The 27,318-nt window shown below is 39.4% G+C and overlaps 1 protein-coding gene across 10 annotated transcripts in view; it reads right to left on the reverse strand.

Annotated features, from left to right (window-relative positions):
* rims2a (regulating synaptic membrane exocytosis 2a) overlaps window positions 1-27,318 on the reverse strand; it is a 973,874-nt gene that overhangs the window by 420,271 nt on the left and 526,285 nt on the right. For all 10 annotated transcript variants that reach the window (XM_043688425.1, XM_043688424.1, XM_043688426.1 and 7 more), the window contains 2 exons: window positions 24,556-24,686; window positions 19,683-19,854 (listed from right to left, as the gene is read on the reverse strand). In XM_043688425.1, coding sequence (XP_043544360.1) covers window positions 19,683-19,854; window positions 24,556-24,686 — 303 coding nt within the window. The remainder of the gene's footprint in view (window positions 1-19,682; window positions 19,855-24,555; window positions 24,687-27,318) is intronic.

A 27,318-nucleotide genomic window follows, 5' to 3' on the forward strand; every position in this document is an offset into this window, starting at 1 on the left:
TCTGCTTTGTTATGAATGCTACGAGCATTCAGGTAAAGTGCCTTAATGTTAACTTTCTTATCATTAGAGATATTGGAAGTCATAAGATGTCCTAAGTTATCCTTCCTTTTTGCTACATTCCCAGTCTGTCTCAAGTTTAAATCTGCCTGCACATATGCTATCCTGCCGCTTATCTTTCCATTTAACTCCATACGCCCTGTCGCTTTCACTTTCCCTTCCCCCCAGCTCAGAAGTTTAAAGTCCTACTGACCATCCTATTTATCCTCTTGAATACAATGGATATAGCATTAATCATAACAACCTACATCATGATCAATCATATGTGGATACAAATTGCATCTTTTAAGTCTTTGCACTGTATATGTTACTTATGTAATGTGCATTATCTAATTATTTCCTGGGAATTGCCTGAACATGCAATATGGTGGACCTACCTAACTCTTTCTTAATAGCGTTACCTTGCATTATAGGGCAGAACTGCTGTCATTATATAGTATGAAAAGACATTCAAGAATTGCATCATGCTCAGTCAACCCCTTGTACAGCCAGAGCACTTTGGTAGTCTCCGCTTCCTATTTTGCCAATGAGTTGACTAGTTCCAAACTGTTACCATCTTCTAAGTTTAACTCAAGAATCATTTTATGGACTGCCAGTAGATTACGACAATGAGATGCTTGCAGAAGTGTAGGAGGTCACCCATCCAGTCCAGGCATAGGAAACACATCTCAAGAAGCCCAATTGCTTAGTAAATGGTGATCCTGGTAAGCAGGTGGCTTTGGTTATATGGTCTGTGTATGGGGCTTTTGAAGTGGTGAATGACAGAGAAACATATAAAATGTGAACAAGAGTAGAAACTTCAGCTCATCAAAGCTGCTCTCCCATTCAGTATTATTCTGGTTAATCTTTTATCTTAATGACATACCTTTATCTTTAGCCTCTCCAAATGTTACTATTGTTTTCTTAAATATATTGAGTGGTTTGGCCTTCTCCACCTTACGTGGTAAAGAATTCCACAGGTTCATCACCTTATGTGGAGAAATTTCGCCTCATCTCAGTCCTGGTGATCTAACCAGAAACTTGAAACTGTGATCTTTGATTATAGATACCGAAGACAGGGTAAATATTATCTCTGTATTTAATGTAATGGAATTTTATATGTTACAATCTGATTCCTTTTCATTCTTCTGAACTCCAGTGAATAAAGGCCCAGTCAACCCAATCGCTGGTCATACAACAAACCTGCCATCTCAGAAATCAGTCTGGTGACCCTTCCTCCCTTCCCTCTATCACAGTGCATTCCTTCTTATATATTTTGTATAGTTTTGGTCTCCTTACCTAAGTGGGGTTGAAATAAAACTTTGTGCAGCTACATATGATTTCCTTGATCCTGTGCTCAAACTGTCTGGCAGTGAAAGCTAACATACAATTTGCCTTCCTAATTGTTTGCTGAACATGCATGCTTGTTTTCAATAACTTGTGTACAAGGATACTCAGGTCCATTTGTACATCAATATTTTCCTATCTATCAACGTTTAAATAATACTGTCATTCTGTTTTTCCCTATCAAAGTGGATAATTTCACACGTGTTATTCATGTACTTATCCACTCACTCCATTCTTCTAAATTACCCTGAAGCTTCTTGACTTTCTCCCTCACTACACATGAATCTTCAGAGTTTTGTGTCATCAGCAAACTTTAAAACATTACATTTGACTCCCTCATCCACATTATTGACAGCATATCATAAATATTTGGGGTCTAAGAATTGATCCATGTGACAACCTAGTGGTCATTGCTCTTCACTCCAAAAAGAGTTATTTATGCCTGCTCAAGGTTTGTGTCTTTTAAGCAATTCCAAGTCCATGTATGCACATTATCACCAATTCCATTTGCTTACATTTTACACTCTAACCTCTTATGTGGGACTTAATCAGATTCTTTCCGACAACGCAAATACACCATATCTATTCTACATGTTAACATGATTTCCCTTTCACAACTCCAATGCTGGCTTTGTTGAATCCCACTGATATTTTCAAATGGTCTTGCTATCTTGTATATCCTTTAATATATATTCCAGTATTTTACCAACGACTGCTATCCGGTTAGTTAGCCTGCATTTTCATGTTTTCATTCTCCCTTGCTTTTGGTTTTAAGTTCTGGGGCTACATTTGCCTTCAATCTGTTTGGACTGTTCCAGAACCTACACAATTTTGGACGATGACAACCAAAGTATTTACTATTTCTATGCACACGTTTTTCAATATCAGAGACACAGATTATCAGGTCCTGAGGAATTATCATCTTCCAGTGCCAACTCTTTATAAAATTAGTATTAATTTCCTTTAAATCCTCCTTCTCAATGGACTCTTGCTTCCCTGACATTTCTGAGAAGTTGTTTGTGCCTTCTTCTGGGAGGACAGAACCAAAGTAGTCATTTAATTATACTGCCATTTCTTTGTTCTTCATTATCAATTATCCAACTTCAAATTGTAAGGCCCTAGTATTGGTCTTTTACCTTTTATCTGCTTATAGAAGCATTTTCAGTTGGTTTTTATGATCCATGTAAGTTATTCTAATTCAATTTGTCTCACTGAATCAATTTTTTTGTTCAGTAAAGACTTTTTAAAAAAAATTCTGTATTTTTGATTGGGAATTTAAATGGGAGAAGGACGGTTAAAAAAAAACACAAGGATTGTGGAAGTGTTTGTTATATTGTTTAAAAAGCAAGATACCCACAATTATTTTAAGTGTGGATTACAACCATTGCTTACTAATGGTGGAAGGCTACTACATATGAGCTTAAGCTAGGGAATTTGAATTGATTTGATTTATTATTGTCACATGTATTTAGATAGAGTGAAAGGTTTTGTTTTACAGGCAGATTTACCATACATAGTGCTTTAGGATATTACAACAGAATGAAAAGTAAAATGTTATGGCTGCACATAAGTTGCATAAAGAACAAGATCAACATTTGAGAGGTCCATGCGGAAGTCTAATTACGTTGGAGAAGAAACTGTTGTTGAATCTGTTGATATGCGTGTCTCAGGTTTTGCATCTTATACCTGACAGAAGAGGTTGGAAGAGATTATCACCGGAAGGACAGTGATTTTTGATTACGTTGGCTGCCCCCCATAGGTAGAGAGAAATATAGATTAGGGTGGTACATTGCTCAGTGGTTAGCACTGCTGCCTCACAGCTTCAGGGATGAGGGTTCGACTCCAGCCTCGGATGAATGTCTTTGTGGAGTTTTTACATTCTCCCTGTGTCTGTGTGGGTTTCCTCCAGGTGCTCCAGTTTCCACCCATTGTCCAAAGATTAAAAAAAGTTATAAGTCACACAACACCAGCTTATAGTCCAACTGGTTTATTTGGAAGCGCAAGCTTTCAGAGCACTGCTCCTTCGTCAGGTAGCTACGCTTTGAAAGCTTGTACTTCCAAAAAAACTGATTGGACTGTAACCTGGAGTTGTGTGATTTTTAACTTTGTCCACCCCAGTCTAACACCAACATCTCCATTTCATGTCCAAAGATGAGCAGGTTAGGTTGATTGGCTGTGCTAAATTGCCCATAGTGTCCAAAGAAGTGCAGACTAGGTGGATTAACCATGGGAATCCCAGGGTTACGGGGACTGTAGTGGAGGGGTGTGGGTGGGATGTTCTTTGGAGGATTGGTGTGGAATTCATGGGCCCAATAGCTTGCTTCTGCACTGTAGCAATTCCATGATTTTTTGATCTATCAAGAGATCGAGTCTATGGATGGAAGGTTGGCTTGCGTAACAGACTGGGATGTGTTCACAAGATTAAATTAGATTAGATTTGAGTCCCTCCAGTGTGGAAACAGGCCCTTCAGCCCAACAAGTCCACAACGACCGTCCGAAGAGCAACCCACCCAGACCCATTCCCCTACATTCACCTAACACTACGGGCAATTTAGCATGGCTAATTCACCTAAGCTGCACGGCTTTGGACTATGGGAGGAAACCGGAGCACCTGGAGGAAACCCACGCAGACACGGGGAGAATGTGCAAACTCCACACAGACAATTCTTGATAATTTCTTATGGTCCTGGGAACAGTAGTTGCCATACCAAGACATTACGCATCCAGATAGAATGCATTCTATAGCACATCTATAAAATTTTGGAAGAATCTTTACAGTCATGTTGAATTTCCTTAGCCTCCTGAGAAAGAGACATTGTTATGCTTTCTTGACAGTAATGTCAATGTGGGTGGACCAGAACAGATTGTTAATCATCACTTCTCGGAACTTGATGCTCTTGGCCATCTCCACCTCAGCACCACTGATGCATACAGGGGCATGCCCTCCACATTGTTTCCTGATGTCAATGACCAGCTCTTTTATTTTGCTGATGTTATTTTACACCATGCCACCAAGTACTGTCTCTCTTTCCTATCTCATTGTTTGATATCTGGCCTACAAAAGTCATGTCATTAGCGAACTTGTGGGATGAAATTTGGACATGCAGTCATAAGTGTATAGGAAGTATAGTAAGGGGCTGACTATGCAGCCTTGTGGGGTGCTGGTGTTCATGATTATCATGGAAAAGGTGTTGTGTACTAAGGGAGATTAGGCTAGCAACAAATTGCTGGCTGGTTTGTGGAGTGATGACCAGTTGTTGATCACAAAGGCTTTCTGTCTGCCAACAACTATGGTGCCTAAGTAGCTGAACAGTTTGTGGGTGTGAACAATTATTCTCGCAGGCTTCAGATCTCCAGAAAATGAAGTGCTGTCTTTCATTGTCTTGCACCTTTTCCAGGAATTCATCCACTATCATATTATTACTAAACGCAATATGACCAGTCTATTTGCTATTACATGCATCTCTTACATTCTGATTATTGCCATTCCCTATCTCACTATTGTACGAGAGCCGAAACAGAACACCCCATAAAGTTTACCTTGTTGCTACCCAGCTCCACATGGCTGATTCTACTTCTAAATTTTCTGAGCCAATATCTATTCTTAGCATAGTAAAGATGATATTCTTTAACAATCCTATTCCCTTGCCTATTTCCCTCCCTTTTCTTTTTGCCTGTCCTTCAAAATACTGAATCTATTTTATATTCAGTTCTCAGTCCATGTCAACCTGCAGCCAGATCTCTGCAATTGCAACCTTATTTTGTGTGCTGTTAATTTGCCTGTTTATTATTACTATTCACTGTATTCAGATTGGTACCTTCAGGTTGATCTTTTTAACATTTTTACACATTTTGTTGTATAATGACACTATTTGCTGCTAGACCTTGTTTCCTCTGCCTTCTAATTTTTCTTTCTATTTTTCTATCATTCATTTCTTAGCTTTTTCATTTTCTTGTATCTCTCCACTCAGAATTCCATTTTCTGCCATTCTAATTTAAACTATCCCTGATAAAACGAGAAAATTCCCAAGCAACGATATAGGTTCTTATCCCAATGGGGTACAACGTATCCAGATTGTTCAGATCCTAACTTATTTAGAATCATTCCCAATATCTCAAAGTCTAAGGCCCTGCCTCCAACACCATCCCTCCAGACATGCATTCGTCAAATCTATTCCTGATCCCATGAGCACCTGGCACTGGGAGTAATCCTAAGATTACTACTTTCAGGGTCTTGCTTTTTAATTTATTTCCTAAGCTTCTTATATTCTGCTTACAGATCTCATAAGTCTTTTTTTTAATCCATGTCATGGATATTAACATGAACCACAACTTTTAGTTGTTCACCTGCCCCATAGAGATGTTCTGCAATTGCTTCATGAGATCCTTGATGCTTGCACGAGGGGAAGGCCACATACCATCTTGGTTTTACATCTGTGAGTAACAATACATCTATCTGCACTTTTTACAATTAATTCCCTATCACTACTCCCCTTCCATTCACTACTCTCCCCAGCCAGCCTGACCCTGAGAAACAAGGCCAAGTAGTTTTCTACTGTACAGTCCTTAAAGTTGGTCTATAGTTTAGGGTAAGTAGTGTTTAAGGGAGAAGGTAAGGTAAAGTATATGATATGTATTTAATATTCTTTAAACTGGAGGTAGTAAATGTCAAGGGAGTAATTTAACAGTAAGTTATGCAGAGTAACTTGGCCAGGGAATGTTCCTGTGTGATGCAATAAGTCAGGGACACTTCCAGTGTCCAGGCTGACAATGTCTGCAAGAAGTGCCTTTCGCTGCTGCAAGTTGGTGCTCTCAATGCATATAAAAGCTGTGCAGCAGAAAGGGAATGTGTGACCTACACAAAATGTTAAAGATACATAGTACATGACTCTGCTGAGTCCACCTTCCCCTCCAATAGAGTTTTCTTTTTGGATACTAAGAAGGGAAAAGTTTTCTCAGGAGAATTTTCATGAAAGCCTCTTTTTGAATATAGGTGTCTGTCATAAGTTTGGTCCTGTATAAGTGTTGAAGACAAGCAATCTCTCTTGAACCGATGTTTTTGTGTTGCATGATACACCCACAGACTTTAAGGACTGGAAAAAAACGCTTTAGCAGCCTGGAATGGCAGACACTGAAGAATAATGCCAATTGTCAAAAAGCAAGTATAAACATGCAAGGGGTCATTGTTATGGTTACAAAGTAGTAAAGCCCTTCTTGTTAATTATCTGATTGTACGAACATCGTTGACACTCAATGACATTGACAGCATAGAGGCCATTTTAGCTAGATATTACAGTGCAGTAATATCTGCAGTGGTCAAAAAATATCTGACTATACTTATCCCATTTTCCAGCCTTTGGCCCATTTACCTGGAGACTATGGCAATGCAAGTGAATATCTAAATACTGCTTAAATGTTATGAGAGTTTCTGACTCAATGGCCTTTTCAGGTAGTGAGCTCTACACTTCCATCACCCTCTGAGTGAAAAAAAATTATCTTGAAGTCTTCGCCTTCTACTTCTTAGCATTATGTTCCATCTGCCATTGCTCTGTCTACCTGAGAAGTTTGTGGATTTCATCTTGCATCTTCCAGCTGTTCTTCCCATGATTTATAATCTGATCAATCTTTGTGCAAACTTCTTAATCATATCACCAATTAACACCATACTTAACACCACAGATAGCCACTTCCCCAAGCACTGAACACTGTGGAACCCCAATGGAAGGAGAATTTGAATTGCAGCAACATGTTTACACCATCACCCTCTGCTTCCTGCCACTCAGCTAATTTTACATCCAAAGTACCACACTTCCTTGAATTTTATGGTGATCTAATTTCTTAACTAATGTGACACACATGACCTTATAATAAGCTTTGCTAAAGCTGATGTACACCATATCAAATAGATCATCAACACTCATGGTTTTCTCCTCAAAATAATCAATAAAATTTGTGGAATGTTGCCTTCCCTTAAAAAGTGCAAGCAGATGTATTCTGCCCTCAGAATTCCTTCTAATCACTTTCCTATGACTGGCCTATAATTTTCTGATCATTCCTTCCTCAGTTTATAATAATGATAATGTTGATAGTCCACCATCCTCTGACACCTCACCTGTAGCCAAACAGGGTTTAAAAATTACTGCCAGATCTTCCCATATCTTCACTTTGTTTCCCCTCAACATCGTGAGATATATTTCATCTGGCCTGTGGATCTATTCATTTTTAAGACGGCTAAACTGACTAATACCTGCTCTCTCGGGTTTGATTTCTTTTAATACATATTTTATCTTCGTAAAATTAGTCTTTCCCCAGCTTAGAGCTTTTACTCCCAGCCCATATTTATTCTTTTCAATAATCACCCTTAATCTAGTTAAATTCTCATTACTATCTCCAAAATGATCTGCGATTGACATACCTTCTGCTTGGCTAGGCTAATTTCCAAAATTAGGACAAGTACTGCCCACTCCCATGTTGGGCTTTCTACACAGCAGCTAAAAAAAAGCCTCCTGAATGCAATTTTAAAAATTAATTTCCTTCATACCTTGCACACTAAAACTATTTCAGATCATATTTGGGTTGTTAAAACCCCTAAATTACTGCCTTTTTACTTTTACACTTTGGAAATGTGACATAAGCAATCCTCTACCTCTCCCTCAATGTTTGGGATCTTTTGTACACACACAGCATATTTGCCTCTTTTAAGCTTTTTTATTTCTACAGCTGAATAAAGGCAATGACAGATGCTTGAGGGAGGAGCTGGGTACAATTGGCTGGGAGAGGACCTAGCAGGAAAGACAGTGGAATAGCAATGGCAGGGGTTTCTGGGAGTAATTCAGGAGACACAGCAGAGATTCATGTGGAAAAAGAAGCATAGCACAGGGACGATGAGGCAACCACAACTGACTAAGGAAGTCAGGGATAGCAGAAAAGCAAAAGAGAAAGCATATATAATGTGGCAAAGAGCAGTGAGAAACCAAGCATTGGGAAGCTTACAAAGACCAACAGAGTACAACAAAATAAATAAGGAGGGAGATGATTAAATAGGAGGGGAAGCTAACCAGTAATATAAAGGAAGACAGTAAGAGTTTATTTCGAAATATAAAGGTTAAAAGAGAGGCAAAATTGGACATTAGGCCACTGGCCACACTGGACACATAGTAGTGGAGAATAAGGAAATGGCTGAAGAACTGAATAATTACTTTGCGTCAATCTTCATGGTGGAAGCGTGTTCAGAAGGGGTTCCCGAGAATGGGTCCCAGGAATGAAAAGCTTAACATTTGAGGACTCTGGGTCTATACTCGATGGAATTTAGAAGGATGAGGGGGAATCTAATTGAAACATACAGAATACTGAATGGCCTGGACAGAATAGATGTTGAGAAAATGTTTCATTGGTAGAGGAGACTGGCACCCAAAGGCACAGCCTTAGAGTAGAGGGAAGATCTTTCAGAACAGAGATAAGGAGAAACTTCTTCAGCCAGACAGTGGTGAATCTAGGGAATTCATTGCCACAGAAGGCTGTGGACGCCAGGTCATTGAGCATATTTAAGACTGAGATAGATAGGTTCTTGAGTATTAAGGGAATCAAGGGTTATGGGGAGAAAGCAGGAGAATGGGGTTGAGAAACTTATCAGCGATGATTGAATGGCGGAGCAGATTTGATGGGTTGAATGACCTAATTTTGGCTCCTATGTCTTATGGTCTTAAGACTTCATTCGATTATCCTTCCAAGAAACCATTCTTCCTCGTTGCTATAATTGACTCCTTGATAAATATTAAAACCCGTCTCCTCTTCTCTTCCCCTCTCCATCTTGTCTAAAAACCCTGCACCCAGGAATATAGAGCTGCCAATCCATCTTTCAGCCACATCTCAGTCATAGCTTCAATATCATACTCCCAAGTGCCTATCTGTGCCCTCAACTTGTTTATCTTATTTCTTAGACTCTTTGCATTAAGGTATGCGTTCTTTAACCTCACAAAAAAATAAATTCTTTCTCATCTAGCCTCTGTTTTCTTTGCTTCATTCACATTTAACTTCTAGTTCAATCTCAGTTTCTCTCTCCTCTGAACCATTTGTCATAATCTGATAAATTACTCCCTCTTAAATCCTGATTTTCAATTTCTTACCTAACTCTTTGAAGTCTGCTTATAGGACCTCGTTTCTCTTTCTTCTTATATTATTGGTCCCAACATGGACAATGATCATCAGCTGTTCATCATTCTCCTTCATAATGCCCTCCAGCTGTTCCTTGATATCCTTTACCCTGACATCTGGAGGCAACGTACCACCCTGGAATTATGTCTATGGCCTCAAAAATGTGTATCTTACCAACCGTCCATTAAGAAATTGGACCACCCACGATAGGTGTTTTGCTGTACTGAATCTGCTAGGACCCTATTTTACACTGTAATTTTACATCCAGAAGAGAATAAGGAGCTTCATTCCATGTATCAGAAATACTCGATGCAAACCAAACTCCATAGGAAACCAAGACAACAAACCATTCTGGCAAAAATGAGTAAAAATACAAATGATTTGTTTTGCAATGTTCTCTAAGACCACCAAACAGGTTCCTGATTAGATAGTAACACAATAATTTAGAAAGTGGGAATTAAAGCTTATTAAAAAAAAAGAATGCTTTGGTTAGAGTCATTAAAAGAGACATAAAATAATTATAATTGATAAAGTTGTCAGCACTTGTTCTAGAAATCTTATCTGTCAGCTCACAAGGCAGCTTAATGAATGAGCACATGTGTAGTAGAATGAGTGGAAGAACTGGATAGAGTCATTCCTAGCATAAAAGAAGATGGCCGAGGTTGTTAGAGGTCAGTCACTTCAGCTCCAGAATACTTCTGGAGGGTTTCCCTCGGTCCAGCCATTTTCAGCTGATTCATCAATGACCTTCTGACCATCTAATCAGCTGATTTATCAATGACCTTCTGACCACATAATCAGCTGATTCATCAATGACCTTCTGACCACCATGAGGTGAGAAGTCGGTATGTTCACTGATGATTGCACAAACTTCAGCACCATTTGTGACTCATCAGATATTGAAGCAATCAACGTCCGAATGCAGCAAGACCTAGACATATCCTGGTCTGGGTTGAAAAGTGAGAAATATCATTCATACCACACAAATACCAAGCAATGAACATCATCAACAACAATAATCTAACCCTTGCCCTTGACATTCAATAGCATTACCATCACTGACGACCCCACTATAAACATCCTGGGGGCTTACCATTGACAAGAAACTGCACTGGATTGCAGTGCACTGGTCATTTAAATCAGTGGCTGTAACTGTTGATCAGAGGCTATCAATTCTGCTGCGTGTAACCTCCAAAATCCCCAGAGTCTGTCCACCATCTTTAAAGCACAAATAGGGAGTATGATGGAATACTCACTACTTACCTGGATTAGCGCAGCTCCAATAATACTCAAGAAGCTTGACACCATCCAAGACAGAATAGCCAACTTGAACTGTATCTGATCTACCAACCTCACCACCAATGCACTGGAGTAGTAGTGTGTACTATCTATAAGAAACGCAACTTACCAGAGTTTCTTGAACAGCAGATTCAAATCTCATAAATTCTATTGCCTAGAAGGGAGCAAATACACGGGGATACCACAACCTGCAAATTTCCCTCCATGACATTCACCATCCTGACTTGCTAATATATTGCCATTCCTTTAGTGTTGCTGTGAATTCCAGAGAAGTTTGGAATATTATAATCACTATTCTGCTGACACTTCCTTTAAGATACTAGGATGTAGTCCATCAGGCCCTGGGGATTGTCTGCCTTCAGTCTCAATAATTTGTTGAACAGTTTTTCCCCAGTAATGATGATTGTTCCAAGTTCCTCCCTTTCTATAACCTCTGCATTACCTGTCATTAGTGGGATGATATTAATGTCCTCTACCATAAAAACTGAAGCTACATATGATTTTGTAACTCAACCATTTCTGAGTTGCCCACTATTAACATTCATCCTTCAAGATTCAAATTAGCTACTCTCTTTCCTTTTGCTGATAGAAGCTTTTGCTATATTTTTTATATTTTGCATTCTTTTCTTTCATGATTTACCTTTGTTATTTTCATTACTTTTTTATAAATCCTTTATTAAGCTTTACAAGTTTCCCATCTTTCCAGTCTGTTACTCACTTTTGCAATATGGTACTCTTTCTGTTTATTTTTATGATATCTTTAACTTCCTTGTTTAGCCATAAATGTGCAAGATCTTATCAAGACTGCAGTTGGAGTACTATAAATAATTTTCATCTGCTTGTTTAAGAAAACATTTAATAGTGTTAGTTCGGGATAGGTCACGTAACTGATTCCTGGTATAAACATTAGGTAAATGAGAAAACATTTAGTTGGAAGGGCTTATATCAATTAGAGTTTGGAAGAATGAAAGGCAATCTTATTGAAATGCATTTGCTATGGAGATTTAACAGAGTTGATGATGAAAGCAGGTTTCCCCTTGTGGGGGAATCTAGAATTAGAGGAAGCATTTTAAAAATTAGGCATTTCACCATTATGATTGAGAGAAGGAGAAAAATTGTTTTGTTCTCAAGATCATGAATCTCCAGAATTTTCTTCCCCACAGAGTATTAGAGGCTGGATCATATTCGTGGCCAAATTGAGAAGTTGGATAGATTTTTGATCAACAAGGGAATCAAGGGTTATAGGGTAGGGGCTACAAGGAAAGTGTGGATGTGAGAGGTCAATTGGATCAGCCATGAAATAGTCGAATTGAACATCAGGGTCAAGGAGCTGAATGGCCCACTCCTGTTCCTAATTTTTGTTCTCACCTAACATTTCTGAGTATAGGAGGTATCTGAGTCTGCAAAAGGCAGATGTTGCTGATATTTTTGAAAATAATCACAAAAATGATTTAAAAACCTGCAGAATAGTTAGCTTTTGCCAATTCTGTGGAGGTTGGTTCATTGAATATACTCAAAGTTGAGTAAGATAAAGTTATCTTTAATAAATATATGATCATGTAGCAATTTGATTATACTTAAGTCATAAAGGTAACTAAAATGAATTGACAGAAGGGAGCTTTCTTCAAGTTAACCTACTGCTTACCTGTGAGAGTAACAATGTTAGGGGGAACCCACTGGAGTTGTTTATTTTGATCAGCTAAAACATTAGATGTGGTTTATCTGGAAATAAAATCTTGTGGTGAAAATAAAGGAAGTCAATATCAATGAGAATGTTTTCTAATTCCAAATGTAATCAGGTCATCAACAGAACACAGATAATGTTGGCACAATTATTGCCAACATTATCTGAAGAAGGGCTCATGCCCGAAACGTCGATTCTCCTGCTCCTTGGATGCTGCCTGACCTGCTACGCTTTTCCAGTAACACATTTTCAACAATTATTGCCACAATCTAGATTCACAGATGTTTACTGCATTTAGTTGGTCAATAAAGATTTGATGATACATATTCCATTTACAGCTCTTGACCCATAGCACTGGAGGCTCTGGCAATGTACATGGAAGTCTAAATACTGCTTAAATGTACATGAATTTCTCTCTACCTCCATCTTTCAGGTACTGAGTTCGAGACTTCCACCATCCTTTGAGTGAAAATATTTCTCCTTAACTCTCCTCTTATCCTTCTACCTCTTACCTAAAATCTATAACCTTTGTTTATTGACTCCTCAACTAATGGAAGAAATTCCCTCCTTTCTATCCTATGTATATCTCTCATAATCGTATGCACCTGCCCAATCAGGCCCCTGCCCAACCTTCACTGCTCCAGAGAAAACAACTCCAGCTATCCAATCATTCCTCATATCTCAGAACTTCTAGCCCAGGCAGCATCGTGGCAAATCTCCTTTGAACTCTGTCTAGTTCTAACCTCATAAAACAATGACCACAAATGAATTCCACTGGGGTATAACCTACATTATATACAGTTCCATCATAACCTCCTAGCTCTTGTATTCACTGTCACGATTAATAATGACCAAGTATCTCATAAGCCTATTTGATCACCCCATCTACCTGTCTTGCAGTCTTCTGGGATCTATGGATATGCACACATAGGACCCTCTGATCATTCATACTTGCCAGTGTCTTACCATTCATAGTCTAATCCCTTGTGAGCCCTTCCGAAGTGTATTGTTTATTTAATCAATTATTTACAATACTGTCACTTGTACCTAGGCACAATGAAAAGTGGATAATGTTGCCATGTTCCAGCACCCTCTTGGATTACAGAAAAAATAACTGAATAATTTGGATAAATGAGAAGATAGTGAATAAGATATTAAATTGACATCATCAAAACTGAAACACCTTCAAAAGTTAATCTTTTCCTTTCCATAGAGTTCACCCTCTCTGCTCCTTCAATCGCAGCCATCTGACATAGTCCCCATGATTTTGGCAATGTGTTCAGTGCCTCCGAGCTGGAGACGGTCACACTGCTAGTCATGCACCTCCTCCAATGCTAGACATTGACTGATGGGTCCTGGCTCGTCATTTGATGCAGCCACTTTAGGTGGAGAGGGGATGTAGACACATGGAGGGGAGGTGCAAGGGCAACCAAAACAAAAAACAGTTAACGAGCTGGAAAGACAATGATGAAGCAATGTGAATGCAGCAGAACCTACATGAGCCATGAGTAGCTGAGTCCTACGCTCAGGAACCAAACACTGCCGACCCTGCCACCACCATGTGCATTACCTGACATTTTTTCTTGGTCAAATTCTATTGGCTTCACTCTGTCCACCTGATTGGTACATTGTTATCCTCCTGCAGTTTATGGCTGTCCCCTTCAATGTTTACCACCTTCCCTAATTTGCTGTCATCTGTAAATCCCTTGAACATACATTTAAGTCCAGATCATTATGTGCACAGCAAATGCCCAGCACTAAGCTCAGTGGAGCTCCAGTGAAAACAGAATTCCAGTCAGAGGAACTTTCCTCTACCATCGTGCTCAGCCTCCTGCCTCTCAGCCAATTCTAAAGCCAATTGCCAGTTTGCCTTGTGCTGTTACATTCTTGATCTATTTGCCATGAGAGATCACATCAAAACCCGTGCAAGGTCCACTTGACTCTGGGTAGTGGGACAAGAAACCTTACCATCTGAAAATCATGTTGCACATTTCTTTAGATGTGAAAGGCATAATAAAGCTTTCCTTTGTTTTCTAGCGATCCAATACTGGCTTTCACAAACTTTAACAGTTGTCCTATTACTCCTTATAATTTGCAGCAAATTGAATTAAGAAAAAGCTATCATTTGAATCCATATTGATACATTTCCCGTCTATGTCATTTCAGATTAAAAAAATGGAGGAGGTGGTCTTTCCCAAAGAAAACTCTGCAATATTTGCTGAACCCTCATTCTTAAGTCAACCAAAAGAAAAAGGTCTAGCAGAAGCTATGTCTAACAACTTGAACATTCAACACACACATGTACACAACAAAGGAACTACAAAACCATCATCACCTTAAATCCTTCACAAAACAACGTGATCATCGAAGAAATACTCAGCATTGACTCTCAGGTTCCTTTGCACATTAGCAGTCATTCCAATAATTCTTGTTTTTCATCTAACTGAAGATTAACCATAAACTAACTTAACAGAGATCAGGCTGAAAATGATTACCCAACTTCTGTCGCTATATTCCTTTTTCCACATAATACACGTACAGCAGGTTGCTTCAAATACAGGACATTTTTCTGCCAGTTTACATGGCAGAGTGATATAAAGTATTGCCAACACCGCCAACGAGCAACACTGACACTGCAATAACCTGTTCACTGACATTCAATTTGGCTTCCATCAGAGCCACTCAGCTCTGGACCTCATTGCACCTCATAGACAAAAGAACTGAACTCAAAGAGAGTGACTGCCTTTGACATCAAAACAGTATTTGACCAGGTGAGACATTAAGGACTCCAGGAAAATGGGAAATAGGTGGAAAACTATCCATTGTGACAGGCGATATGTAACACAGAAGTAGTGGTTTTGGTTGTTTTGTCTATGATGAGTCCCACGAGACCATTATAGGAGTTCCTCAGGATAGCGTGCTAGGCCCAACTACTTTCAGCTGTTTCAATGGCCTTCCCTCCATGTTAAGGTTAGAAGTGGGGATGTTCACTGATGCTTACACAATGTTCAGCACCATTCAAGTCTCTTCTGATACTGAAGCAATCTATGCCTATATGCAGCAAGACAAGGATCAGGTCATGTAGTCCTACAGCAGAACTGTACAAAACTACACTGCAATGAATCTTGCAATGTTAAACGCAAATACAGGGCTCCATTGACTTGCTAATATTAAAGTGCGACAACATAAAATGGACAACATTAAATTGGGACTTACTGTAGTGTGGTAACAAGTGCAGATCAGACAATGGGAATCCTGCAGTAGAAATCTCATTTCCTGATTCCCCAAATCATGTACATCAGCTACAACAGACCGGTGAGGAGTATGATGGAATACTCCACACTTGCCTGGTTGAATGCAGCTGTAACACCACTCAAGAGGTTGGACACTATTCAGGGCAAAGCGTTCTGCTTCAGTGGCATTGATCCATTATTTTAGACATTATTCCTTCCAAACCTAATGCAGTGTGCACCATCTACAAGATTCAATGCAGCAACTCACCAAAGCTCTTTTGACAGCACTTTCCAAACCTACAACCTTTAGCACCCAGAAAAGTGCTTAAGTTTACACTTTGACCCTATTTTTAAAATTGTCATGCTCTCTGAGAGGGTTGGTGGGGAGGTTGGTGGTGGTGGTGGGTAGGCACGTAGAACAGGGGAGTCCAGTTACAAGGGGTGGTGGGGGGGGCAGTCTGTTACTGCAGAACTTGGTCATTATAGTTCAGTCTGAATTCCATGGCAGACATTGCTGCATGAAACTCGAGACCCACTTGTTGTCCCAACCCTACTTTAGAAAGCTTTAACTCTAAGCTACCTGGATTACACCTCTTCCCACCCTACCTCCTGCATTCCCGTATTCCCAATTCCTCTGTCTCCACCGTATCTGCTCCCAGGAGAACCAGTTCCACCACAGAACACACCAGATGGCCTCCCTCTTTAGAGATCACAATTTCCCTTCTCACGTAGTTGAAGATGCCCTCCAACACATCTCATCCACATCCCGCACCTCCGCCCTCAAACCCACCCATCCAACCGTAACAAGGACAGAACCCCCCAGCACTCACTATCCACCCTACCAACCTTCGCATTAACCACATCATCCGCCAACATTTCCGCCACCTCCAAATGGACCCTACCACCAGAGATGCATTTCTCTCTTCACCCCTTTCCGCTTTCCGCAAAGACCATTCCCTCCGTGACTACCTGGTCAGGTCCACAGCCCCCCAACAACCCACCCTTCCATCTTGGCACCCTCCCCTGCCACTGCAGGAATTGCAAAACCTGCGCCCACATCTCCTCCCTCACCACCATCCAAGGTCCCAAAAGAGCCTTCCACATCCAAGGTTTCATCTGCACATCCACCAATGTCATTTATTGTATCCGTTGCTCCCGATGTGGTCTCCTTTACATTGGGGAGACTGGACATCTCCTCGCAGAGCACTTCAGGGAACATCTCCGGGACACCCGCACCAATCAACCCCACCGCCTTTTGGCCCAACATTTCAATTCCCCCTCCCACTCTGCTGAGGACATGCAGGTTCTGGGCCTCCTCCACCGCCGCTCCCTCACCAGCCAAGGCCTGGACCCATTCACTTATTGTACTCCTTGCTACCTTCTCCCCAGCCCCACTCCCCCTGCCCATTTATCTCTCCACCCTAGAGGCTTCCTGCCTTTATTCCTGATGGAGGGCCTTTGCCCAAAATGTCGATTTTCCTGCTCCTCGGATGCTGCCTGACCAGCTGTGCTTTTCCAGCACCACTCTGATCTAAACTCTGGGTTCCAGCATCTGCAGTCCTCACTTTTGCCAAAGCTCTAACTCTAAGCCTATCGCAGCACATGCATTGCAATACCTGAAAGTTCCTCCCTAAGCCACTTGGAATGATATCACTCTTCCTTGATTGCTGCTTGATCAAAATCTTGGACGTGACCTCTTGCCAGTAGCATTGTGCATGTACCTACACCACTTGAACTGAAGCAATTCGTGACAGCAGTTCATCACCATCTTTCGAAGATATCATGACCAAGAACATTATCTTGGATCACCTACGGACATACTGAATTTTTAATTGCAACATTTGTTTTGTACAAAAGACAAGAAAGATCCAAAAAGTAATTGCTAATGTAATTTCAGTGGCTATATGAAGAGAAATGCTGAAATGATGAATGTAAAACAGTTATGAAGCTTCAATGGAGAAATGTACTACAGACTGACCTTAATCTCCTGTGAATGTCTCAGACTGTGAAGATTTTGGGAGAAAAGATAACTATCTGGGCAAGCGATGCGCTTGCATTTACCACTTTTAAGAATGTACAGGGATGGGGTCAAAAGCAAGATTCAACTCTGGTCTGAATATGTATCAGTGGGCTGAGGTACCTGGGTGCAATAGTTTGAGTGGTAGTGTGCTGAGAAAGTCACAGTTGAACAACTATCTTTCTGAAAACTGATGTTTGAGAATATGGATCCTCTTGCTATAATTGCTAGATATCAGTCAACAAACCAGCTCAGAAAGAAACAAAATGAGCTAACCTGTAAAGGCAAGAATTTGGAAATCAACTGTTAATGTAGCTCCACTATCTACTCTTCACAAATGAACCAGAGACTTATCTATATATCCTTTAACTTTGTCCCATCTTTGGACTCACTTCTCATTTTAATTTCTACGTGTGTGTTGCATTACTATTTCTTCTAATGTTTAGTAAATAATAAACTCACTCTTTTGCTATCTCAGGAAAGCCTAGTAATTCTGATTTTTGTGAAGATTTGTAGCTCAGGCTGTGGTTCAGGTTGTAAGTTTGCTCGCTCAGCTGGAAGGTTTTTTCTCAAGACGTTTCATCACCATGCTAGGTAACATCTTCAGTGAGCCTCCATTGAAGCACTGGTGTACTATCCCGCTTTCTAATTGTGTGTTTTGGTCTATTGTGGTGGGTGATATCACTTCCGGTTCTTTTTCTGAGAGGTTGGTAAATGGGATCCAAATCGATGTGTTTGTTGATGGAGTTCTGGTTTGAATGCCAGGCTTCTAGGAAATCCCGTTTGTGTCTTTGTTTAGCCTGTCCAAGGATAGATTTATTGTCCCAGTTGAACTGGTATCCCTCGTTGTCTGTGTGTAAGGATACTAGTGACAGTTAGTCGTGTCTTTTGGTGACTAATTGGTGCTCGTGTATCCTGGTGGCTAGTTTCTTGCCAGTCTGTCCAATGTAATGTTTGTTGCAGTCCTTGCAGGAGCAATCATCTCAACACCCACAAACGGAGCTGCATCAGGACATTATTTAAATGAGCCACAACACACTGCAGCACCCAGGAACTACGAGATGCTGAAGAGAAACACCTACCAAACGTATTGAAGAACGACGTATACCCGATAAGCACAGTCCGCCGATTCTTACACAACAAACCTAAACAAGAAGACACAACACACCCAGAGACTCTAGTCATACTACCATACATTAAAGACATCTCAGAGATGACGACCAGACTATTTCGGCCCCTTAGTATCATGCTAGCCCACAAACCTGCCAACACACCGAAACAATAATAGCAAATGCGTAAGAGCCTTGCTTATTAACAACACATATTAAGAAATCACAGACACAGACCTTTGACTAAATCATAAACCATTTCCTTTAGAATTTTATGGGTTAGCCAGCACTGAAACTAATGTTATAATTTCTGTTCTCAGTTAAAATACAAATCCATTGCATTGCTTTTAAGCAAGTCTACGAAGGTCAGAAAAACATTTGTCTGTATATTGTCAGTGGAATACTCAGTATAAGAACTAAAATATTAGCCAGTGATATTCATGCTGCTCCATCAAGTTCACACTTTAAACCTAGGAGATATATATTATTAAAAAAAAAATTCCAGAACGACTTGTGAGAAAACAAATGCAGTTGAGTCATTTAATAAATTGAGAGTTTTGTGCACCATTTTAGCCTGTAACGCATGGAGAAGGACAAAGAGGTTGTATTCATTTCAATTCCAAGTGTATTAGCAAGGAATTCAACATCACAGTCTTTGGCGGATCAGGAAATCTCTGATAAAATCTTCTACCTTTCAGCATTTAACTGTGCACGTATAATGCTGCGAGCCTTGCACTATTATTACAACAAAATCTAGGGCAATATAATTTTCCTTCCAAAAGTTTTTTTTAAAATATGGTTACCTCTCCTAAAAATTCACTCTCTTCCTCCCGGACTCGAGCTTGGTCCCACAGCGTGATTTCTAACATACGTTCTCGAAATTCTCTCCGATGAACTGGAGAATAAATGAATGTCTGGTTCCACTTTGGTTCAAGTGTTTTCTTCGCTGTTTTCGTTCTTCGTTTGCTTTTGTCACTGGCAAACAATCACAGGACAGAAATTAGAAATGCAAGTAGAGCTTCAAAACATACACTAACAGGACATTTATTAATTTGATGATCTGGATGTCGCTATGAGGACAGAGGATGTTGATTGGCACTAGCTCCATTCCAAAATGATCATTCAAAGTCAATTAGGAGATGTACAAGACAAGATCAGTGGATGCTCCATGTCAGAATTCCTCATAAAGTCAGTCAAGGCTCAGACTTTAGGCAATAATGAGGATGGCATGGAGACACACAGCATGGATTTCCACACAGCTGGCCAATGTTGGTTCTCTTAAGCCATCCTTCCCCGGGGCAATTGTTTTCTCAAGTCTGGTCATGCTGTGACAGGAACTGGCAGGACCACTCACCCACAATAACAGGTTAATGATTTAAACTAATCAAAAACCTATCAAGATCTATTGTCAAAGACAACTAGGATTTCCTTGTTTTCCTGACTTCACTTGCAGCCACAGGCTGTCTTCTGGAGAATACCTCCCCATATCCCCCAAAACGGTGGTTGGGTTTGAAGGATTACTGTTAATATTTAAATTTATGAAAAGTTGGAGAGAGGGTGCTATTTAGTTCGTCGTCTTCCTCCCTTACCCGCAAAGCCATCCTGCTGCTGTTTCCAACATTGGCACTCTAGCTTTAACGCTTCAACTGTTATTTTTAGTTGGACAGTAAGCCTATCCTCTGGCCATTAAATTGGCCAATTTAGTGGAAATCACAGATGTTCCCCACAGTTTAGGCTTCTGATCCCTGTCTAAGTCTGATGGTAAGAGTCTTAAAGCCTGAGCTAAGTGCAAATGTCACAGTAAAGCAGGATTAGATAGAAGTCAGAGAACAACTTGAATAGAACATATATGTAATTCAGCACTCATTTGAAAATCTTAAACATGGGAAAATGTATATTAACATTATACACTGTTATATCCACATTTATAACAGAATAATTCTTAATAAGCTTGCCATGCCTTTACTCATGTTTAAATACAATGTGACAATTTTGTATAGGTAATTTCCATTATTAAGATGGATATATAAAGTTATAATAATAAATTGATAAGTGACTGGCATAGGATTTTAATACATCTAATACAATTTAATACAATCCACTGTTTTACCTCTGCCAGTGAAGCCATCAGGAGTGTCATCATCATGGTGGATCATAAAGAATTTCTAATGTCAATGCAATGAATCGTGACTGTTTTGTGGTGTTAATGGCTGAATGATAATGATAAAAGTTCTATAGCCAATAAATTGAGGCTCATTACTTGTTTGGGTATGAAAGAAAGATTCCAACAGAAGTGAAATAATTTCAGTAATTATATGTTGATAAAAATTTAACGTAAAGGTAGCAGCAATTACATAAATAGCTATGTGCCACTTAATCATATCCTGAGGCTAACTTTTTTTTACTGCTGCCAGTCAGATATAGGAGACAAAATTATTTACAGCAATACTACAAAATGGACTCATGGTGAGTTGACTTTGGAATTAGTAGTCTTCGGTCTCATGAAATAATAGGGTTGACCATTGAAGCGCAATCTAAGTGAAACAGCATCTGGCATGACCAAGGTCCACACGCTGAAATCTAGTTGAGGCTTTCTTCTAATATTGTTCCAAGTGGTCAGCTTAAAGAAATGAAAGTCCTCAACGACCATTGAAATATGTGAATCTATCAACAACCTTCAGCATAATATCGTCAATGCTGAATGGCAATACAGAAAGATCCTGGACTGTGACATTCATTGATAAGAGGCAAGAGAGAATCAATTTAAGAGGCTCCTCCTCCATTTTTATAGTACTTGCTGGTTTGCTTTGATAACTTATTTTTTCCCAGTTTTTAAAATTTTTTGGTCATCATTTGTTGGCTTTTCAAACTTTCCAAACCTTCTGGTTCACCACTAATGATTTTCATAAAGTATCAAGTTGAAAGAAAACATATGCAATCTTCAACTTTACCAGTTAAACATGTTGAAAATCACACAACACCAGGTTATAGTCTTTTGGAGCCCCGCCCCTTCTTCGGGTAGCAAGCTTGTGGTTACAAATAAACCAGTTGTACTATAACCTTGTGTTTTTGACTTTGTTCACTCCAGTCCAACACCAGCATCTACACATCATGGTTAACCATGATCAGTTCATCCCCTTCCCAAGTTCCTTCTTCCCCACTGTGAGTTTTGCTGTGAGTCATGAACTGTTTTCTAAGATGTATACTAAAAAGTAGTTGGATGCACCACATAAATCGCTTGTAAACTTTCCCAAAATTCTAAATTAATACAGAGGGAGATAATTCTAAATTCTTTAACAAAAAGGTTGTGAAGGCAATCTCGCAAGTACCATGAAGATAGAGAAGGTGCTTCTTTAAATATATAAAAGGAAGAGAGATGCCAAAGTGCCCCACCACCCTTTCCTTCCCGTCTGCCTTTTCAAAAAGTCACATTCCCCTGAATATTCTAGTTCTTATCTCTCATCTCCTTATAATCATGTTTCTATCATGAATAGAAGGTCATATCCATTAATTTGTATTTGTGCTGTTAATTAATTTTTGTTCTGAATACAATGCACATTTGAGCAAAAAACAACAAATTTTACATTTTTAGCATTGTTGCCCTCTTTGACCCTGTTTTTTTTTATGCTTGTACACTCTGCCACTACCTGGATATTATTCTGAAAGCAGTTATCCTGCAATGCCACTGAATTATTTTGCTAAGTATATATGCCGCCTTTCCCTTGAGAATGAATGTCCTTGCTGTGAGGCATGGTGACACCAACACGCCACCCGTCCTCCCCCCCTCAACAACTGTGGATTTCTTCTTCAGGTAGTGGGATTTGATTCGAAGCATGTTACATATATGAAATCCTGCAGTGACCCTCACTTACTGGCATTCCAAACAGATGCAATCTGATTGGGATGTAAATTGATCAATCAACCAATAAAGTTGCTAAAATTACATTATATGACATGAAATCTCATGAGAATCTAATTTAAGAGAAAAAAAAGCTACTTTAAAATTGTGAAAGGAATATTTTTAAGATAACCTTTAAAAATGCTGCTGAATCTTCAATAACTGCCCACTTTGGTTAGCATTTATGTGTGGAAGAGCTGACATTCAACTTGAAGCACCACATTTCAAATTTGCAGTTGTGGCTAACCTGAGAAATTGGTTGCAAAATGATGTCTGTTGGTCCTTTCTCCCGAGGATTGGACCATGGACTTCCGTTGAATTGGTTCACATATGAACAAGGTACCATAGTGGCTTGCCACTGCCTCCTGCAAGATGGCTGATCAGGAGACTCTCCCGTTCCTACCACCTATCATCAGGCCTACTGAAAGGATTTACTGGCTGACAATCAATCTGACAAACACATTTGCAAAGCAATTACTACCATTAACAGACCATAGCATAGGATCCAAATCCAGAATTCTGGCCCAGAGGTAAAGATGCACTGCAGCATATAGCCTCCCATTCAAAATGATGTAGAAGACCTAGTTCTATCACTTCTGTAATATTATAAAACCATTACAAAGGTTTTATGATTCATGAGAAAGATTCTTGTCCTCAGAGGTGTGTGTCTTGGATGTAGTCCTACGGGAACCACTGACATGTGCACTTGATTCCCAATATGCACTCCAGACTGTGGGCTAGCACAGTGAAATTAAAATCAAAAATGGCAAAATTAAGTGATTTGTTAAAAGAAGGTTATGGTGAAATGAACCAAACATTTGTCACACAGTGAGTGCTTTGGGTCTGCCATGCACTGCCTGAGAGTGCAATGGAAGCAGGTTCAATTTGAGCCTTCGAAAGGATATTAGACTTATCTGAAAAGAAAGAATGTGCAGTCTTATAAGAGAAAGTCAGAGTGCTGGATTCATGATTTTTAGCTTTATCATTGAATCAATTCCAATTTGTCATAATCTAACATGTACAGCCACTAAACAGCAGAGCTTGAGTTGAAAGAGGGTCTTACTAAGACATTTTATGATTTGTTTCATAGACCCCAGCTCATTTGTAGACATACTATTAATCAGCATATTCTGTTTGCTCATTGTCCAAAATTCAGTAGGAGAAAAATACATCCCCATAGCATTTTGCTATAGTATATTTGTAAGAATTCGTTTTACACTTATTTACTGTATACTTTAATTATCATTACCATTTGCATTTAGTAATCAAAATGATACAATCTGACTTCTTCCTTTTGAATAGCATTTTCAGCAAATTCTGCCATGTGAAGTTAGTACTACTGTTCATTTAACATTTATATTTGTTTCATGATGGCAGGAAATGTATCCAGATCTTAAATATAACAAGATGTTTCTGTCAATTATGTTCTTTCAGCTGATGCAGAATGCATTTTGGTGTAAATCGTCAGTTTTTAATAACAATTAACTTCTCCAAATGTTCACCTTGAATAAGTTATCAAACAGCAGTTAAGGAAGTAAGTGTATAAATCTTCAAACACCATTCTCTTAACCAAATAAAATCAGTAAGAGTAGAAGCAGGCCAGCTGCCTACCCAGTCAGAATAAGAATTCAGAAAAGCCCAAATTTAGATTACGAAGAGCAAAGTATGAGATTAAACTGAAAAATCAGGTCAAGTTCTCAAAAAAGCAAAACGGCAGTCAGGAAGCAAATATTTTACATGAACAATCCCCATGTGCAAGGGCAGTTAAACAACTCTACCTTCGGTCAGGAAGGAAGTAGATTTTCACATAGGGGTTTCTTGGTCTTCCTTCTTCCCTGAAAGGAAGATCTTTCGCTCCCAATATTGTAACTATAAGCTGGTGGCCAACTTTGTCATACCAGAGTTTGATCTGTTGGAAGACCATAACATCATGTTATAATTGCTCTTGTTAATATTTATCTGATTGCATTGTTTTAAAGGTTGCTAGATATTCTCAAAATTCCTTCACAATATGAAATCATAGGTCATTTCAATTCATCTACAAAAATTACATTAAATCTAAGACAGTAATAACTGATGTACATGGGAAGTGCAACTAAAGTGGTATTATTACTTTGTTTCATCATATAAAGGATTCCATCTGAGGATGGAATGAATCTCGGTATTTCATGCAATATCCAAAGAGAGATATTTTTCTTGCAGATAATAATTCTAATAACTACTAATAAAGGTATTTGGCAAAACTACATTATACTTTCAATTACACAAAATAAACTTCTTTTCCAGTGGTTATGATGTGGAGGATAGGGTTCACGTATTTGGTAAGAGACCAGGTCTAAAAGGATAACAATAAACATAATCAGTATGATAGCATAGCATAGCTCCATGGAAATGATCAAAAATGAGACATAAAGTTTTAGAAATTAGACAATGATATTTATTCGTTTTCATTGTTTCAAGAAGTAAAACAAGCTAGAGACCGGAGACTAATCTGTAGTTCACTGCATTTTTAATGCATTTGATGAGCATTGTATCATGAAAATTTGAAATCAAGAAATCTTTTCAAAATTGCACAATCTGCTTCACCCTCTCAACATCATATTCCTTCTGGCTCTCCTTTGCTTATGCTTTCTGTTTTTTTTTCTCAGATCTATCTTTGTACCTCGCTGTAATTCTATTTTTAAGTTCTCTTTTTCTCTCCCTTTCTTCTGCATCTCAAAGAACTAGTTTCTGTTTTTGTTGTGCTTTCTCTGCTATTACTGTTTGTTCTACAGATCTTAACAATTTTCTTTATTTCAGAACCATTTTATTGGTTTTTATCTAGTCCTGTTCTCTTATTTAATTTCTCAGTTTCAATTGTTCTCTCACACTCTCCCATTATTCTAAGTATTATCCTTCTCCATCATTCACTCTCTCTAAGTGTTCCTTCCTTGCATTACATATCACTTTTCCACTTATTCATTCTTTCCATTTATGACTGTTTCACTCAGTGGACTTAATTTTAACCTGCTGTTAAATGAGCAATAACAGCCTCATAAAGGGAAGGTAACCCCATTAATCTCTAATGAGGCAGGTAACATCATTTTCAAAGGTACGTACTATCAGGCACCCAATCTGTGAATGGTTCGGGTGATGTTAACTGGCTCACGATGAGAAGTCGGAAGTGCAACTGGGTCATGGCAGTGATTTGCGGTGAAGCTGGAAGGAGACGTAAGCTGAAAACAGATAGACGGGACAATGAGGCCTTTATGTGGTGATTAATGGCTTAATGAGGGATCTCAATTTGGCACAAAAGCAAATGAGCTGCCCACATACCTCCCCAAATGATGTCAGTGGGAAGTAGGCACCGGCACTGTCACCTATGGGCATAGTGCCAAACTTTACACCCCTATCTACCTCCAATTTCCATCCCAGGAGGAATATAAAACTCTGCCCTTAATCCAAAGAGGAGCATAGATTGCAAATCATCAGTCTGATATGCATGTTCTATCATGGATGATTAAGAAACTGAAAAAGCTAATCCCATGCAAATTTTCTATTATATTTGTGATGTCAGAAGGCGCAGGAGTGCTCTTGCAGCACTTCAAAAAAAAAATCCAAGCTGTTGCAACCTGCTTCTTCCCACAATATGGATTCTCATCCACAGTCAGGTTCCTCTTCTTTACTGAGAACAATCAATGCTGAACATCACAGTGCGTAAGACAGCATCCATGGAGAGACAGCAAGCCTATGATTCTAATCAAGATGACTCTTCATCAGAACTGATGCGAAGTGTGGAAGGAACAGCATTTTTGCTATAGTTTGGAATGGGTGTTGTGAGGGTAGTGGGTGTCGGGTGCTACTAGAGAAAAGATGTTGATAGTTCAGATAAAGTGATCAGAAAGTGAAAATGGTAGAACGACGCTGAACAATTCCTGATGAAGGGCTTATGCCTGAAACGTCGACTCTCCTTCTCCTCGGATGCTACATGACCTGCTGTGCTTCTACACCACCACTGAACTCCAGCATCTTGCAGTCCTCACTTTCTCCCAGAACAATGGTGTGCCTCCTTACAGACTTCAAAGGGCATGGGGGAGGGGAGAGAGGACATGATAACAGAACGTAACAAGCTAAAAGAAAGGGAAGAAATACTGCATAATTTGAAGGTGTTGATATCAATATTAAGTCCAGAAGTGTCTAGTCTGAAGATGAAATGTTTCTCCAGTTTGCGCTGTAACACTAGAACACTGCAGCATGCCGAGGTCATACATGTGGGTATGCAAGCAAGATGCTGTGTTAAAATGACTGGCTATGGGAAGGTCGGGGTCATGCCTGCGCACAGACTAGAGGTGTTTTGCAAAGCGGTCACCTCGTCTGCATTTTGTTTCTCCAATATATAGTCAGCCACATTAGGTCCAGTGAATACAATACTCAAGATTGGAGGAGGAGAAAGTGAGGTCTGCAGACGCTGGAGATCAAAGCTGAAACTTTATTGCTGGAACAGCACAGCAGGTCAGGCAGCATCTAGGGAACAGAAGATTCGACGTTTCGGGCACATGCAC

The sequence above is a fragment of the Chiloscyllium plagiosum genome, chromosome 4 (genome assembly GCF_004010195.1).
Source record: "Chiloscyllium plagiosum isolate BGI_BamShark_2017 chromosome 4, ASM401019v2, whole genome shotgun sequence".
Lineage (NCBI taxonomy): Eukaryota > Metazoa > Chordata > Chondrichthyes > Orectolobiformes > Hemiscylliidae > Chiloscyllium > Chiloscyllium plagiosum.